Source organism: Galeopterus variegatus, unplaced genomic scaffold, assembly GCF_000696425.1.
Source record: "Galeopterus variegatus unplaced genomic scaffold, G_variegatus-3.0.2 Scaffold374, whole genome shotgun sequence".
Lineage (NCBI taxonomy): Eukaryota > Metazoa > Chordata > Mammalia > Dermoptera > Cynocephalidae > Galeopterus > Galeopterus variegatus.
The window spans coordinates 258,468-277,247 of record NW_007726485.1 but is presented as its reverse complement, the minus strand read 5'-3'; the positions used below and the strand labels follow the sequence as shown (position 1 = coordinate 277,247).

The 18,780-nt window shown below is 43.8% G+C and overlaps 1 protein-coding gene across 1 annotated transcript in view; it reads left to right on the top strand.

The window, feature by feature from the left end:
• The first annotated feature begins 55 nt into the window (after positions 1–55).
• USP13 (ubiquitin specific peptidase 13 (isopeptidase T-3)) overlaps positions 56–18,780 on the top strand; it is a 116,647-nt gene continuing 97,922 nt past the window's right edge. The window contains exon 1 of the mRNA XM_008568105.1: positions 56–223. Within this exon, the coding sequence (XP_008566327.1) occupies positions 56–223 (168 nt within the window). The remainder of the gene's footprint in view (positions 224–18,780) is intronic.

Genomic DNA, 18,780 nt, shown 5'->3' with positions numbered 1-18,780 from the left:
GCGCTCCGGCCCCGGCTCCGGCTCCGGCTCGGCTCGGCTCGGGTGCGCCGCGGCCATGCAGCGCCGGGGCGCCCTGTTCGGCATGCCGGGCGGCAGCGGCAGCAGGAAGATGGCTGCAGGCGACATCGGCGAGCTGCTGGTGCCCCACATGCCCACGATCCGTGTGCCCCGGTCCGGGGACAGGGTCTACAAGAACGAGTGCGCCTTCTCCTACGACTCCCCTGTAAGTGGGGCGCCGGGGGGAGGGTCGCGGTGCCGGCGGCCTGCGGCGGCTGCGAGCCGCGGAACTCGGCGGCACGTGAAGCAGGGAAGATGCGCAGTGGCGCCGGGGACCTCCTCCGGCGGGCGGCGGAGTTGGCTCGGGGGCACTGCAGTCGGGCGAACACTTGGTGAGCGCCCCGAGGCTGCTGCAGCCCGAGACCTGGTGGCCGCGGCGGTTCGCCCCGCCAGCCTCCCCAGGCGGAAAGGGCCCCGAGTCCCAGCAGCGCGCCCACAGCCCCGCCACCGTTTGGACAAGACATGGAATGGAAGAGTTCCCTGTGGGGAACTGCACGCTGCCTGTCATTTGCGTCCTCCCCGGGCCAGAGCGGAGGGCTGGTAGGTGGACGGGGTCGATCCCCTCAGACGCCCGGCCCTTCTGTTTCTAGGACCAATTGCTCTCCCCAGGGATCCCCACTCCTGGACAATTCCGATTTCCTCTCTGAGCGTTTCTTGCTCTACTTCCCATTTCTCCCCACTCCTTTTCTTCCCATTAGAATGTCAGAAGAAACCTTCGGGTGCCTCCACTCGGGCAGCAGAAATAGGGGATCTACTGGATTAGGATGGCTTTCTCAGGCCTTCCCCCCTTCCCCTTCTAAGTGAGTCACTTGGACTGACACGCACTAGCATAAATTATTAAAAGTTCGATCCCGAGTCGTGACATCAGAGACTGGAGGGGGACGTTAAGGCAGATTACCGCCTTCCACGGTGGTGGTGGTTTTCACCGGGTTGTATTCGAATGTGTGAGAAGCAGAAGGAGGGTGAATGTCCGTTTCAAGAGTCAAATGGGCTTCAAAGTGACTCAGCTGTCAGACGTTTATCATGTCATTTTGAGGACCAGGTTATTTTTATCCACCCACTTGAGATCTCATATGTCACCCAGCAGATCTCAATGCATCGAGAGGTGCGTGGATTGGAAGGACAAAGGCAGGACTCAAAACAATAGTCTAACACATTTTATTCATAGTATGTAGAGTAACGTTGAGGTTAAAAAAAAAAACAAAAACAAAGAAAAAACCAAATGAGCGGCAAATTTTCCAAAGTTTTCTTTAATATTTTTGTGGGTTGATTTTGGCTGGTTTCAAAGCATTTTTGTTTGATATACATGGGAGTCCCAGAATTAGTGTCCTCTCTGTGACATTTAGTTTTTCTTTTATGCTAAATTCAGATCATTTGGGGGATAAAATCTAATTTATTGATTGATTACTTATTTTTTTGTCTTTTGAAAAAATCCACGTAGAGTGGAGTGAAATGGGTTGTATTTAATATTTAGCATATTGTGATCACACTACTTAAAGTGACTATCAGCAGTGCCATTATGTCCTGGTATCCACAAAGTATCTGAAAGTGCCATTTGCAGATCAAATATAGCTCGTAAGGATGTAGAGGGATGATGGTCCTAACTAACTTAAGCAATTGATAAACTGTGAACTCCAGGAAGAAGGTGGCCCAAGTCTTTTAGGATAGCATATGTAAAATGTAAAATGACTTTATCCATGTTTGATTTGGGTTGTTCTTTAAGTTCTGCTTGCAACTTTGTTGTTGGAAATCTTTATGTTGTGTAGTGTATGGCAGGTGTGAAAAGAAACAATTATTTTAATTCACTTCCACAAACAGTTATTGGGAGCTTACTGTGTGCCAGACACTATTCTAGAAACATGATGTAAAATGATGATTTCATTCCAGTGAAAAATGATTTCATTTGTATCACAGTAGTTCTGTGGGGGAGACTGGGATTATTTACAAAGCTGATGAATCAGTATATTTCATTATCTGTGTTTCAGGGGAGGAAAAGAAGGAATGTTTTGTAACAAGGTACTTTAAAGCACAGTGCTTGATAATGTGAAGTCTTTCCTTATGATACTTTAGACTTCACTATGAATCCAGTAAGGGTTTCTTTAGCACCTACTGTGTGTCAACTCATAAAAACATGGCTGTAAAAACCATAGAGAGCAAAATCCATCGGTGCTAAACACACTAGAAACTTTAATCCACAAGAGCCATGGGACTGTGGTAGAGAAAAGGCCGAAACCCATTGAGTGAAAAAAAAATCACCTTTGTAGTGGATACTTTGGAGGAATTTCATAGATAAAGATGGATAGAAAATAAAGGAGACCAACATTCCAGTCAAGGGAAATTACATGTGAAAACACATAAAGTGTGAATATTTTCTACTAATTTGCCTGTAATGTACTTGGAAGAAAAAGATTGATTTGACAAGTAACAAGGAGTGAGGTCAGAACCAAGTGGAGAGTGGATGATGGGAGCCTTGAATCCTGGAGAAGTATTTGATCTTGATTTTATGCAATCAGCTTTCTATAGAAAGCTAATCTAGGTAATGTGATTTAAAGTGGTGTTGGAGGAAGACTGTGCATTAATAAATTTGTATTGTGTACCTACCATGTCTATGGCATGGTATGAAGACCTTTGCTATTTTTCATCTTTGTGGGATGTATGTTTTAGTATCTCTCTTCTTCCTTGTTTCCCAACTTCTCGGGCTTAGTGCATACATAGCAGGTGATCAATAACTGCTATTTTGGGATGAATGAGAATTTGTCTTTTTACCTACCTCCCTGGTTTCATCCCAGGTCCACCCTTCCACCTTGATGTGTAGGTTCACCTCTCCATGACTTAGTTTATCTCACAAAGTCTGTAATGCACCTTCCTAACAGAGTTTGTTTTCAAGACTCAATTCAAGTGTTTTTTGATCTGTGAATCATTTCCATATTGTCTCCCACTAGACCCCATAAGCATCTCTACTGAACAACCAAGCGACATGTTTATATGCCTATCTGCCTTTGAGTGTGACCTTCCTGGACAGTGAAGACGTGGTCTTATTCCCAGCATCTGGTATAGATACCCAGAACTGGATGAATGTTTAGGAAATGTATGAATTACGTGAGGTTATAGGCTCTGCAGATGGTGAGGATACAATATATGAGAAATGTTAGAAAAGGACTCATGTGGGATTATCATGTAAGATGTGACTTCATTGTCTGTGGGAGACAACTGTGAAAGAGAGCCTGACTGACTCTATCACCCAGCTGTGCCCCAGTTTCTCCCTCTGTAAAATGGGGACAATAACAGAACCTATATTAAGGAGTTGTTTTGTGGAGTAAATAAATTAATATGTAAAGTGTGCCTGTCCAATTAGTATTCTCTACACATAATTGCTTTAAAAAAGGAAGAAAGAAAGAAGGAAAGAAAGAAAAAAGAAGAAAGGAAGGAAGAAAAGAGAGAAAGAAAGAGAAAAAAAGGAAAAGATTCAACCACAAGTTGTAAGTCCAGGAGTGTGGTTGTCAGGTGCTGTGTAGAAAGTTCCTCGTGGTTAAGTGGAGGCATTATCTTGATTCACACGCCTTCATGGACCACCATGGAAACCTCTTCTCCTCTCCTTGATTGTTGAGCTCCTCCTTTATCTGGGTGGACTTTGTCCTGCCTCTCTTCAGTTTCCAGTTGTCAGCTCTGGTGAGGCCTCTCTCTGGTGCTTCCACGTGTGAGTCTCATTTCTTTTTCTAAGACTACCTTTCTCTCATGATCATTTTTCAGGCCTCTTTCTCAACCTTCCCCTTCTAGAAGCTTCAGACTTCACCCTTACTTAGCGTCTGCCATGCAACACAGCAGTTAGTTGTGGTCTGTCTTCCACAGAGTGCTGTCATTTCATTTTCTTCCACTCTTTTGACTCTTATCTTCAAAGCATCTGTTAGGTGTGAAGCCTTGTACCAAGCGTTAGATACCGGTGAGGAGCGTGCCACTCTTGTGCTGAGGGTGCCCCCTGCCCTCCTGTACTGTGAGTGGAGAGCTTGCTAATACCTTGTCTTAGCTGGGGTCAACTGAAATGCTGAGGCTGAGACAAGGCTTTGGAACAGGCAGTTTATTTTGGAACGATATCCCAGGGAACAGAAATGGAATAGTGACCAAGGGAATAGTGACAAAGGGAAGGAAGGAAAGCCAATCCAAGAGTGAGTTATTGAGCTGGCTTCCACAGTGGACAACTGGTGCTAAATCCCACTGGGGAACTGTAGGATACGCCTCAGAAGCATCCACTTGAGACATGGCAGAGGGGAGTGTTTATCCACTGGCCCCCACTCCCAGTGGTCGAGGGTTGCTCTAGGGGTGGAAATGCCCTCACTTTTCCAGGTTTGTATTTGTCTGCAAAAGGGAGAGCAGGCTCCCACAGGCTGCCCACGGCCAGCAGCAGCAGAAAATCAAGAGATCCTCCGTGCGGCTGAGGCTAGGACTGTCAGGCCACACCTGCAGTGACGATCAGCTGCACACAGTGGCAGAACCAAAAAGGTGGCCGAGGGAATGTGAGACTCAGCATAAACAGTGGCTCCACTCCCCCACACCTCTTCTTCCTGCCAGTATCAGAACTATTTTGGAAGAAGAAACTTTTTTTTCCCATTCTCCGAGGCTCTGAGATGGCTTGCTGTCATGGTTGGTTTTCCGCCTTCTTGGGAGTCTTTACAAAACCTTGATGGTCGGGGGCCTGGTGGTAGTGGCTGGTTAGATATCTACCGGGAAAAGCTTTGAGATCTCCATCAACTCATGGAAAAACTTCATGTTAGGGATTCAGTAAATCCTTCTTTCTGTCCTTCCTTCCACAAGTATTTATGGGTGTGCCTGGTATTGTCTCGGGCATTGCCAGAAATAATGACAGCTAACATGTATACAGAGCAGTGGTTCTCAAAGTGTGCTCCCTGACTAGCAGCAACACCAGCATGCCATGGGAACTGTTAGAAATGCTAATTCTTGGGTCCTACCCCAGACCTACTGAAACAAATTGTGGGGGTTGGGGTCTAGCAATCTGTGTTTTAATAAGTTCCCCAGGTAATTTTGATGTGTGCCCAAGCTTGAGACCCAATAACAGGGCCTTCACTAGGTGCCCAGCATCATACTAAGCATTCTAAGCATATATTTTCCAACTTAAATGAACTCATTAAATCCTCACAACAACCCCATTTGTATACTATTATTATTTTGCAGATGAGGAAACTGAAACACAAAGGTCACTCAGATAGTAAGTGGTAGAGCTGGGGTTTGAATCCAGATTGTCTGGCTCTAGAATCTTTTTCAGAAAAATTCATTTTAGGGCTGGCCAGTTAGTTTAGTTGGTTAGAGCATGGTGCTGATAACACCAAGGTTCAGGGTTCAATCCCTGTACTGGCTAGCTGTCCGCCCCCCCAATCAATTTTAACCATTTTTAATTGTACAATTCAGGGGCATAAAGTACATTCACGTTGTTGTGCAGCCGTACTGCTATCCAACTCCAGAAGTTTTTCATCATTTCACACTGAAAGTCTGTACCCATTAGACAGTAACTCCCCATTTCTCCTTCCTTCTAGTCCCTCATAACCACCATTCTACTTTCTGTCTCTATGAATTTGTTTATTTTAGGTACCTCATGTGAGTGGAATCACACAATATTTGTCCTTTTGTGTCTGGCTTATTTCATGTCTCATAATATTTTCAAGGTTCCACTATGTTGTAGCATGTATCAGAATTTCATTCCTTTTTAAGGCTGAATAATATTCCATTGCATATATGTACTACATTTTGTTTATCCATTCATCTGTTGATGGGCAGTTGGGTTGTTTTTACCTTTTGGCTATTGTGAATAAAGTTGGTTTGATCACCGGTGTGTAAGTATCTGTTTGAGTCCCTGTAAATTCTGTGCTTTTTGCCATTGTGCTATGCATGCTGCCCTACAGGCAATGAGACCTGCCATCATGGTGCTTACTTGTAGGGAGAAAAATAATTTAATTTAGAATCTATGTGGGAAAATCCTCCTTCTAAGGGATAAACTGATATAAGATTATAAAGCAAAATTTAGGAGCTTATAAATTCCCCTTCCCTTTGAAGATGTAAACTTGCAGTAAATCTAATTAGTTTCACATGTCGAAAGTTTCCTTCCAGGAGCAACTAGCTGAAAAGTTGCTCTGGAGCAATGATTTTCAAATTTTTTTGCCCTTCTTTACTCTTAAATATTTTTGAGGACCCTAAAGAACTTTTGTGTGGTTTCTCTTTGTCAATAATTACCATATTAGAAATTCAAACTGAGAAAATTTAAAACAAATTTGAGCCATTGCATTCTATTAGCTGTTGGAGGGATGATGTCACATAGCCTCTGAAAAATGCCACTGTATGCTCTTGAGAGAATGAGAGTGAAAAAGGCAAATAACTTCATTTTATGAAAATAGTTTTGACTTCTCAAATTGCTTGAAGGGTCTCTGGGGTGTCACAGGGTTCCCAGACCATACTGAAAACCAAAGTGCTAGAGTTTGGGCAGAAGAGAAGGAAAAGCCACTATTGCTATTGTGGCTGTGGCACATGGCAGATGTGAGGTTTTCCTTGTAGCTTCTGGGTGTCCTCCTGGGATGCAGAGCCACCTCAGTGGTGCGGACCTGAAACCATCTGTGCAGTTCCTTGTGATGCTTGTACATCCTGATTTCCTGAACATGAGTGGTGGTTTCTCCGACCTTGGCTCTCACAGCCCTTCCCATGATTTTGTAAGCTTCTAATTTCCTGTATTAAATTGCTTCCTGTCTCAAATACCTAGGATAGTGTCTTACTTTCTGGCCAAATCTGGACTGAAGCACATACATTTACTTCGTCCCCACATATTGAGGATGGTGCCCCTGTTCTTAACTGAGCTCATTCTCCTGCAGTCCTGAGACCGTTGTTTTTACCTGCATTAGAGAATAAATCTCCAGTAGTTTGCCCAGTGGGGGAGGGATGCATGGAATAGAGGATCTGAGGCTCTGCCTGCTACCCAGACAGATTTTCATCCTTCCTCCTTATTTTAGCCTGTTTCACCCCAACTTCCAGAGTTATCTGGAGCTGCCAGTTCTAGAGTCTTTTGGAATTTGTGTGTTGTAAATCAGGTTGGATCTTGGCTTTCCCTGTCGCTGGCCTGGGATTCAGCTCGTTTTAGTCTTTCAGCACTTAACCATCTGCGGTCCAGCTTTCCAGACTTTATTGCTACAGCTTATGTCTTTAAAAAATCCCTTCACTGTCTTTTCATTGGGGTTTTAGAAAGGAGTGGTAAAATAGGCATAACGTAAAATTTACCATCTTAACCATCGTTAAGTATAAGTTCAGTGGCATTAAGTTGTTGTGCTATTATCACCACCATCTGTCTCCAGAACTCTTTTCATCTTGCAAAATGGAAACTCTGTACCCATTAAACAATATCTTCCCATTCTCCCTTGCCCTCAGCCCCTGGTATGGAACGGTGGTTCCCATTCTACTTCTATCTCTATCATTCGACTACTCTAGTTACCTCGTATAAGTGGAGCCATACAGCATTAGTTCTTTTTTGATTGGCTTATTTCACTTAACATAATGTCTTCAAGGTTCATCCATGTTGTAGCATGTATCAGAATTTACTTCCTTTTTAAGGCTGAATAAAACTCCATTGTATGCATATACCACATTTTGTTTATCCATTTCATCCATTGATGGACACTGGGTTGTTGCCGTCTTTTTGCTCCTGTGAATAGCGCTGCTATGAATGTGGGTGTATCTCCTTGTCTTTTAACATCACATTCCATTAGTCATCAAATTCTGGTATAGCCTTCTTTCTGCCCTGTACTGCTAATGCTGAGACCCTCATCATCTCTTGCCTGGACTTTTGCAGAGGCCTCCTAACCAACCACCTTGCTTTCTCTCCCTGTCTGTCACACTGCACTGTTAGATATTTTTCTAAAACATGGGTCTGATCATGTCATTTCCTGGCCTAGAAATCCTGAGTGGTGCCATGCAGACTTTTCTAACATAGCACAGCAAATCGGTTTACCTTGTTGACCCTCCTTTCCTTGCCCATGTCATCACTTAGCACCCGCCCTCTGCTTGTGTTCCCTCTGGCTTGTGGACTTTCTGCTCTTTGAATGCTCCATGTTCTCACCCCTCCAGGCATTTGTGCATCTCTTCCCTTGGCCTGGACTGCCTGCCCCCAACCCCGCACCCCCTGGGAAAACCCCATTGATCCTTTAAAGCCAGCTCAGGTATTCTCCTTGAGGACTCCTCTCCCACTTTTCTAAGCTGAGTTAGACACTTACTTTTCATTGTCTTCAAAGCACTTGGTACCTCTCTGTCACAGGTGAGATACAGGCTGCTGAAGATGTGGAATAGTTGAGCTCTTAGAGAATTAAAAGAAAAGAGTAGAGGACTGAAAACCGCACCATTTGTGAAGCTGTGCTTGCATCTTCTCTGATTTTTTATTTTTTTAAGATCATGAGCATATATTTTGGAATAAAAATGTTGTGAAAATAACCAATATGGCATCTTTATTTTATCATATTATCTGCAAAGTCATGGGTTTGACTCTTGAAAAGCCAGGGAAAGTTGTCTTGGGTACTTGCTGAGTGTTTTATGTGTTGTGATTCTGGATGTCCTTGGGGGCTTGGTAGAAGTGATCCCGAGTGGTGCCCCTTAGGGAGATGACAGAGGGCTGGTCTCTGTGGAAGTAGCCCAGGCCTCCACGCTGCCTCTCATGTTCAGTACTGTGGTGACCAGTCAAGGACTCCCCTTGTCTCCACGATCAGGGAAGATGTGAACAAGAGCACGTATTTTTAGGGCTGGAACATCAGGGCAATGCAATAATGACAAGAATTTAATGAATCTGAACATGCCTCTGGACAAGACTAGAGATGTCGCTTGAGGTACAGAATAGTATGTGCTTCCTATGATAAGATTAAAAATGGAACATTTTGTTTTGTGCTAATTAGCAAGTATTGATGCTTATTTACAGTCTACTATGCATTGCAAAATGTGGTAGATGTTGTAGGGGTAGAGAGGGTGTGAGTAAATGGGAGGGAAACAGAGGAGCACAGGACAGAAGAGAGTGACATAGATCTATCATAGTGGAGAGAGTGTGTGTGCTAATTTCAAGTGTCTATTATGAATCAAACACTGCTGGGTACTTTTATATACATTATCTTATTCATTACTGTAGTAATTGGCTTATAGTTAGTATTGTTGCCCTTATTTTACAGATGAGGAAAGAGACAGAAAGTGCTATGGATTGATGTCCCCCAAAACTTAGTCCCCACTTGAAAGTGTAAAGAGAATGGGAAATCGTATTATGGTAATTGAAAGATGGGGCCTTGAAGAGGTGATTGGACTATAGGACTATGCCATAGTGAATGGATTAATAATGGTGGTCACGGGAGTGGCTCTGAGGGCTTTAAAAGGAGAGCTTGTCAGAGAGAGTCTCTCTCTGTGCTCTGATTTTCTGCCATGTGAGACCCGTGCATTGCTGTAAAGCCACCAACAAAGAAGACTCTCACCAGATGTGTTCCCTGGACTTTTGACTTCCAGCCTCTGAAACTATAAGCAATAAATTTTGTTTTCTTTATAAAATACCCAGTTCTGTGTATTTTGTTATAAGCAACAGAAATGGACTAATACAGAGAGGTTAGGTAATTTATCGGGGGACTTGTTCAAAGACTGGTGTATGACAGAGATTATACAGATGGAATTTAAATGAGGTTAGACCCTGAAGCATTCATAGGATATTTACATTTTAAACTGTGGCATTTAGAATGTGTGAATGGAGATTTCAGGCCTGGGAATAATTAATGCAATTTAGAAGAGTTACTGGCTTGGGCAACTGGATGGGATCTGACTAGGTGGTGTTTTGGAGGAGGAGGGGACAAAAGTCTGGAGGTGGGACCACGCTTGGCATGTATGTGAGAGAGCAAACTGTCTTATGGAAGAGAGAGTTGCTGAGTAGACTGGAAAGCAATGTTGAATCCTCTGGGGGTTATACGGGTTGGTCTTGATAGGTTAGACCTGATGCGCCAGCTGTTCAGGAGCAAGGGAACGTGAAGATGGAGGTCATTTAGTGCTGCTGTTCTGGAAGTGGAATGAGGAATAGGTGGGGAGGTAGGGAGACCTTGAGTGGGAATTCAGCTGGGCTGCTGTAATACTGGAGGGGAGTGCTTTGTTAGGGTGATGACAGTGGGGATGGAGATCGGGGGTGGGAAATAAACTCTGGAGAGTTTGATGGAAGATATGGCCCGATTTAGTGACAGAATATACAATGGGGGAGGGAGTGGGAGGACTTAATGATGACTTCATGGTGTGCAGGCTAAGAGATGGAGTGTGTCAAGGACATAGATGAGGAAGATGAGATGGTTAAATGCAGGTGGGCAAGGACTGTGTTGCCCACTGGGAAAATTGGAATGGAGTTCAGAGGTCAGGGTTTGGATTTCTAGTTTGGAGACCCTAGATCTGTGAGTAGCTCTTCCTTTTGAAGGGCCACAGGGGCCCACAGCTGTGCTCCTGGGATCTTTCTCCCAAGTTGTGGAGGATGCAGTGACTGGCACATGTCTCTTGCCCTCTCATCCATTGGCTCAAGTTCGAGAGCTCAGATGGGAGCCTGGCACCGTATTTCCTCCAGGAGTTAGAAATCTGAACAGGTGATCATGTTGCGTGAGAAGTTGTAAATGGAATATATGCAGACTTTTTTGTTTTCTGAAATAAAATCCCTCTGGAGTAAATTTGCCCCATATTAATTACACAGATGATTGGCCAAGAAGCTGATGGTTCTCATAAGTGAGTTGCAATTATGAAAATTTTTTTCTAATCAAACCAAGTGTTGGTTTTCTTGACCTGGTTAATTCTTTTTTTTTTTTTTTTCTTTTTGTCTTTTTTCGTGTCCGGCAACGGATCGCAACTCTCGGTGTCGCGCCCGCACCTCGCTCAGCCAGTGAGCGGGAACCGGTCTGTACGTGGGATCCGAACCCTCGGCGGGAGCGCCACCGCACTTCCAAGCAGTGCGCTGTAGCAGTGCGCCACCGGGCCAGCCCAGACCTGGTTAATTCTTTGAGTGTGGCTGTAGAAGTGGTGACCTGGACATAGATGTCTTGGTCCCCAGCAGTTCTTAGAAATAGGCTTGGTCGTCTGTTAGTGGGTTGATTGGCCTGAAGGTAGGGGGTGGGAAGGGTAGCAGGGGTGAAAGTAATTCACCTATTGTACCTTTGGGTAAAACTGCTAAACTGCTCCTTTGGTTGTGCCATTTAGGCAGGTTCTGCCATTGAGTCTCAACTTGAGGCTTTGAAAGGTGCCTCAGTTGGTGTGGGCTTGCTCTCCAGTACCCCAGTTTAGTTGCTGGACATAAGTTGATTAGGGCAGGTGGACTGTGGGGGCCAGTAAGCCTCAAAGCTACTTCACCAGTGTTTTGGAGACCAGAACCTTGGGTTTTGCCACTGTTTTTGTCAGGGAGCTGTCAGCCTAAATTCAAATTGGATTAAATTGTGATTGCTAGGCAACCGTGGGTACATTTGTTGCATCCACGGCCATGAATTCAAATCTGAATATAAAGGATAAAAATATTGATCTAAAAGGTAAATGTTTGTAAGGTGTTTTTTTTTTTTTTTTTGTTTTTTTCGTAACCGGCTGCACCACCACGCTCAGCCAGTGAGCTCACTGGCCATCCCTATATAGGATCTGAACCTGCGGCGGGAGCGCTGCTGCGCTCCCAGTGCTGCACTCTCCTGAGTGCGCCACAGGGTCGGCCCTCCAGCTGTCCTTTTGAATTTGGGGAGCAGAGCCAGCGGGGCCTGCTGAAGCCTCTCCCTTCCCCATAGGAAAGTTTAGCAGAGCTCCTGGCACAGGCTACTCACTTGGGTGGGGTGGCTCTCCTTTGCCTGCCCCTCCTGCTTTCCTAGAATGAAAGAGCCTGGGGAAAAAAAAAGAAGAACTGCTCTTTTCCCCAAGCTCCCATGTTGGCGTGTGCTTGCCGACAGCCGCCCACCTGGTTCCTGCCACCAAAATGACATCTGTTTCTCATTTGCACTAGGCAGCATGCGGGGGGGCCAAACTGGCCTGGGTTCAAATCCAACCCCCACCCCCTTACTGATTAGTAGCCATGTGACTTCAGCAAGTTCTTTAATTTCACTGAATTTCCGAGCCTTGGTTATCCATGTGCACCTGCTTTTCAGGGTTGTTGTGACTGTGGCTGCACATTGAGCATCACTTTTGCTGTCTCTCTCTGGAGCTCTCCCCTCCCTTGCTCTTGCATTCTACCACTGGACCTGTGCAGAGGGTGCTTGCCCTCTTCTTGGGGATCCCTCCAAGAAGAAGGTGCAATGGCATTTATAGGGTCCTGGGGTTGCCAGAGAGAGACATCCTTTACTTGTAATTCTGCATGAGGCGCTGTCCTGGAGTGACAGCCGTGGGCATAAGTATTTGCTGGCCTCTGAGGGGCACTCTGGTCAGGGCTATTATTCACACTCAAATTCAGCTCGGGTTGATGGGCTTTTATGGGTTAGCCTGGAAACCCAATCCTCACATTTAACATAGTTTATCAGAGGAAGTGCACCCTGAAGAAAGCCATCCCCTTTAAAAAATAAAGTAAAAATAAGAAATGACAATAAAAGGTTTTACTGTTGACAAGGGGGTATCACATTTTCTTTTTTGCATGTAAGCTGGGAACTGCTGATATGGACGATAGCTTCACGTTAGCACTCCTGAAAGGGCGTCATAGTAGCTGCCCCTTGTGCCCTGCCCCAGCTCTCCCCAGCCGCAGCAAGTGATGGCACCCTCATGGCTCAAAATACCCAGAGCAAAGATTAGCTTTTATACATAGGAAAAAGTTAATAGATGATGACACCTCAGCGGAATGGTAAGTTTATAGTGGCTTCAAAACCTGGTTGTTTGGACTCTGCCTTTAGCTGTCTGGGTCCAGTTTCCAAGGTCAGTCTCCAAGTCTTCTGCAGAGAGGAAAACTTTCAAAATCGGAGCAAGCTGGAAGAACCATTACTTTATTAACATTTCTATTTTTTTCTCAACACTTCATGGCCACAAGCATGATGTATCAATGTTTAGAAGAGAGGCCTACACTCTCGTGGGATTATATGCATTTGTTGTTTTAGTTTATGTGGATAAATTCATTTTACTGCATTTGCTGTTGAAACCAACATTTTAGATTTTGCAGCTATTGTATTCTGTTAATTCTGTTTTACTGGTGACCTGTTTGGGTCATTCCCTGTTGTTCTGTTTTCTGATAGTGCTTTTTCTCCATTATATTTTGCCTTTCTGTCTGCTGCGTGCTCGCTGCCCTTGACCCGAGCCTTGTTTTATTTTCTTATTGCACATTTGCTTCTCATCTGCATGCACTTAATTTTTGCATTTTAAAGCTCTTGTCTGTTTTGCTCTAGAAGCAGAATGTACCGGGGATCTTTGCTCTGGTTATCAGAATATTCATGTCTGCCATTTAGAAATGGCAGTATCTGAGAGGCTGAATTAATGGATAGGTGGTTGCTTGATGAAAACAAGAACTGAGCAGCGAGAGGTGGGTGGTCTTCTGGAGTAATGAGTCAAAAACACTCAGGGGTTGTCCTTGATTTCACCCTTTTCCACATGCCCCTACATCTATCTAATCCACCTTCTACGCTAGTGGGCTCCATCCTAAAATTATATCCTCAATCTGCCCAAATTTCCCCATCTCTGCTGTGAGCCCCCTTCCCTCTTCCTCCTGCCACCAGCCCCAGGCTGAGCCACCATCTGGCCTTGTTTAGACAAGGGCTGTCTAAAAGAACTTTCTGTGATGACACACTTGTTTTATATCTGTGTGTCCAGTTGGGTAGCCACTAGCCACATGTGGCTATTGAGCTCTTGAAATGTGGCCAGTGTGATTGAGGAACTGAATTTTTAATTTAACTTAATTTAACTTTAAATATCCACTTGTGGTTAGTGCCTACTATATTGGACAGTGCGGGACTAGACTATATATTTAGACTACCCCCCCGCCCCCCACCCAATAATTCTGCCCCAGTGGCCAAAGAGATCTTTTAAAAATGTAGAGGAGATTGTGGCACTTGTCACTTAACCTCCAGTGGCTTTGTATCCCACTTAGCTTGAACCCCACCTCTTCCCATGCCTGGGAGGCCTACTTGGGCTGGTCTTTGAGGACCTCTTCTCCTGTCTGGTCATCTGATCTCTCTCATGCTGCTCCAACACGCTGGCTTTCTTCCTGTTCTGCTTCTGGAGTTGTGGCCTTTGCATGTGCTTTTCAGTCTAGGTAGCATGCTCTTCCCCTTTTGCCTGGCCCCTCATTCTGTAGATCTCAGGCTCCCAGAGACCTCCCCTGCCCCCACACCCCCAGCTGTACAAAGACCTCAACCCTTAGGTTCCTCTATTACTCTTATCATCATCAGAAATTATCTTCTTCATCTCTTTCTTGCTTTTTTTCTGTCTCTCCTTACCAGGCTGTAAATGTCAAAAGTCACAAGCACCAGCCTTGCTGTGTCTCTGCTGTTATGCACTGAGGGACTGAATATGCTCCTCCTGCCCCACACCCCCTCTGCTGCATCTACCCCCTGGAGAAAGCATCACAGCCTCATTCCCTTTCGCAGCTTTCTTCCAGGCTCCGCACTGACCATCCCCCTTCTGTAAATGTGGATGTGTCCATCTGGGTACAGAGTCCTTGATTAGTTTCATTTTTCTCAGTTGTTGTCACAGTCTCATCTGCCTCCCTGAGATTATACTCCTTATCACTTCTGTTTTACGTGTGTGTTCCCAAATTTTCCCAGCTACAAATTTCAAGATAATTTCTTAGTTATTTCAGCCACACTTGACTTTGTGTAGTGAGAACATACAGCCTCCATAAAGCTGTGCAATTGGCTTGCTAAAGCCTAAGGGAAGCCAGGTTTAAGAAAAGGGAACATTTGAAAGACTGTTCTATCCATATACATGTATTTGGATTCTAAATCCATTCAGTTAAGAACAATTTTATTTATTTTTTAATTAGAAAATGCCAAAGAAGAAAAATTAGAAAATGCCAAAAGACTGAATGAGGAGAAGAAATCGCACATTGTCTCCCCATGCTGAGATAGCATCCTACGACAGGCAGAGTGTACGCATCGTGTGTGTTACAACATACGTATTGCCTTGTTACCTGCTTTCTTCACTCAGAAATACCATGTACATTTTTTTCCTATCAGTAAATACTTATCCATAAATCAGTTTTAAATGGCTGAAGAGTGTTACATTTCATGGATGTATCATAAATTATTATTATTTAAAAAAAATTTTTATTATTAGCATATTCATTATTGCAAATTGTGATTTTTCTTTATGCCCTTTGCCTGACCTATCACTCTCCAAATCTCCTTCCTCCCTCCCGCCGTCTCTAATATCCTTAGGTTTGTTCTCTCCTTCTGAAAGTTCAATGTATTGTTGTGGTCTTTCTGTCTGTCTGTCTTTTATTCCTTCTTTCTTAGCATCTGGATAAGATCATTAGGGAATAAGAATACTGTCCTCCTTGGCTTGGGCTTCCAGGTGCTCCAGCTTAGCCTGGTACGGTTTGAATCTCAAGCCTGGATGATGTGGGCAGTGGGGACCGTGGCCGCCATGCCCAGCATCACCTTTCTGGCAGCCAGTGCCCTCATCTCTCAGAATACAGAGTCAGATCAGCAACAGTTGTCCAGGGGATCATAACTGAAATAAAAGGACTGTGCAGTGGCCTGGGGCCAGAACTGTATGGCTTCATATTCTGTCTGTTCCATGTCGAACTGACTGAGTTGGGCCCGGAATTGAACTCTGACAATACTGCCCTGCAGGGAGCTGTTGTCCCAGGCCTGCCATTTTTATCTGGGACCTGTATAATTCTTACGTCTTTTCTGGTTGCCTTATTCACCCCTGAATATAGTAAAGCCAGTGGAGTTCAAAAACATATCATAAATTATTAAACAAATCTGTTCTTGGGCGTTCAGATCACTTCCTTTCACAATTACAAACAGCTAATTTATAATTTCTTTTCTTTCTTTTTTTTATTCCCTTTAAAAAAAAATAGTCAGTACTCTAGAAAATACCACATTCTTGTCCCTTTCGCAAAACTGTGTGAGTCACAGTCTTTCTGTGGTATTAGTGTGCAGTTTGTCCTGGACATGGATTTGTTGTGACTCCGTCTACCTACATCATGTTTCTGTTTGTGGCAATGACCGCTTGTTTTCCACAGGAGACACTGTTCTGTAGTTATAAAAACATGTGTCACGCAGCGGCTGTGTTTCCTGAGTGCGCTGCTCACACATGCTCACTCTCCCTTCCTGTCTCCCAGCAGAGGCTGGTCTCCAAGAAAACACCATCGTAAACAAAGTTCCCTGAACACCTACTGATTGACAAGTGGTGTATTTTTATTTAAAATGACTGTTCACTTGCTACTCTGAAACATGTTGTAACCTTGACCTTTATATTCGCCAGTGTTTTAACATTCTTTAAGATGGCAGGCAACTTTGTCCTTGATGTTGCTTCTGAACAGTACGTAGGGTAATATAATGTGAAGTAATAAATGAATGGCTATGTATATACTGTGTATATGAGTGTATTGAAATGCATTGAAGAATGGGTTCTAACAATACATGGGCTTCTAATGCTTCCTGTCTCTTACGGTTTGATCGCAGGGTGGGAGAAGTTGTCAAAGGGAATTATTATAGAGTCCTGAGCAGTATTTATTGACTTCCTTGTGATTTCAGGTGTCAAAATAAAGTCTTGCATCTTGGTTGTGTTTCTGGTTGGTGTACCATGAAAATGATCATTAGTATCCAATTTAGCTTAGACTGTGCACAGAAGTGCATTGGTCACTCCGAGCGTAGGAGCCAGGTAGGGTCCAGGGTGGGATGGAGGTGTGGAGAAGACAATGGCCATCCTGAAGAACGACTCATGGATGCCTTGGTCACCGCAGAGAGGAGAGCTGGGACAGTGGGGTTCAAGTGTCTAAGCTGCTAAGTGTGACTTTAGCCAAACAAACCTGAAAAGCCAGTATTCCTGCTGGTGCCTTAGGCTGTTTTTTTATGCATGGCCGTCAGTCTTATTTTGATGATCCTCATTGTTATGCCAGAGACTTTAAGTGGAACCTGTACTATGAAGTATTTTAAATTCACATCAGAAGGGCACTGAGGAACAGTTTGAGAGAGACCAAACTATGTGATTGAATGACAAACAATGACATAAAAGTTGTCATTCATTCCACAAGTGTTTTTTCAGTCTTCCTCTACTGGGTACTGCTTTTGGGATTCAGTAATGAATATGACACTTTTCCAGTCCTCAAGGAGCAAATGTGTTGTTCAGTTTCTGAATGTTGTGGCCCCAAATGAAGGAAGCTTGGGTTTCTCACAGCCACAGATTTCAATGAGCAGGACACAGCCATTGTGACGTGAAAGCAGATTTGGGGTCAAGAACTGTCAGAACAGGGTTGAGCAGGGAGATGTGAGAATTGGTCATGCACAGAGACCGGTGGGATGTGGGATCTGGAGGGTGCTTGGAGTCATGCAGGTGTTGACATGTAGCTGGTATGGGTGTGGGCTGCTCTGAAGACTGGAGACCTGACTTTGTATCCCTGAAGGTCCTTAGGTGACACTTTCCTGATGGTGAGACATTTTTTGAATGGGGCAGAATTCACCCAACTCTAGACCAGTCCTCAAAGTGTGGTTGGCTGACTGGTGCCAGGAGATAAGAATCAGCATGGAGAGTAAGTGTTTAGAGATTTCTATAGCCACTTGACTTTGCAGCCATATCGAAGTGGCCAGTAGAATTGTTTGAATGGGACATAGACACATTTGGGTGTTGTAGAACTTAGATGTGTAAGTCCACATCTGGCCTGAGCTGTGAACTAATCATGTGTAGTGGTACCATGTATCTTTCCTTAATGAATAGAAATGAAATGAAACAAAACACAAAAGGAAACAAGCTTACCCTTCATGACAACAGTTTGAGAAGCAGGGCTCTAGACCAAGCAAGAATGTAGTGGGAGCGGAGGCTGTGGGCGGAAAGTCAAGAACTTAAATAAATATAATACCGTTGGTCACATTCTAGTTCCACGTCAGGCCTTTGGCAACATGCAGACTTCTCTTCTCCCCATCCCCCCTCCACCTGTCATCAGCATGGGTTCTTTTTTCATTGACATTATTTTTCTATACACATTTCTATATATATTTTAATAATTCTTTTTACCTTTTCTAGACACATTACACACAATTCATAAATTTGTCACCCTAAGTAACATTGTAGTTGTTTATATGCCACAGTTTCTTAGCTCCTGTCTTTGGGGCCATTGCTACTTTTTCCTGTTACAAATAGTGCATCTGTGAATATTTTTACACAAATTAGATTTTTTTCCCCACTTCTTTCTTTTGATTCCTGAAGTCTATACCCAAAGGGAAAATACTGTGTCTAAGGGTTGCAGTTTTATTGCTCTTTAGAAAGACTGAACTGATTTATACTGTGGGAGTGGATATGCGAGTTTTCTCTGTGGCTTTATTCTGCGCCGTTTTAATAATTTTTGCTTGTTTGGTAGGCCTGTACATATGCCCCCAAATTGTTTTAATATGCTTACATCATGAGGTTGTGATGATTTGATTTTAATATTTTCTCACATTTAAAAGCAAATTATCTTTAAAAAATTCATATTAAGTTGAACTTAAATACTGACAGCTTGTAATTTTATCTGATTTTCCATAGTTTGTATATAAGCTTTTTATTCATTATACTTTACATTTTCCCCATTCTGTTTTTGTT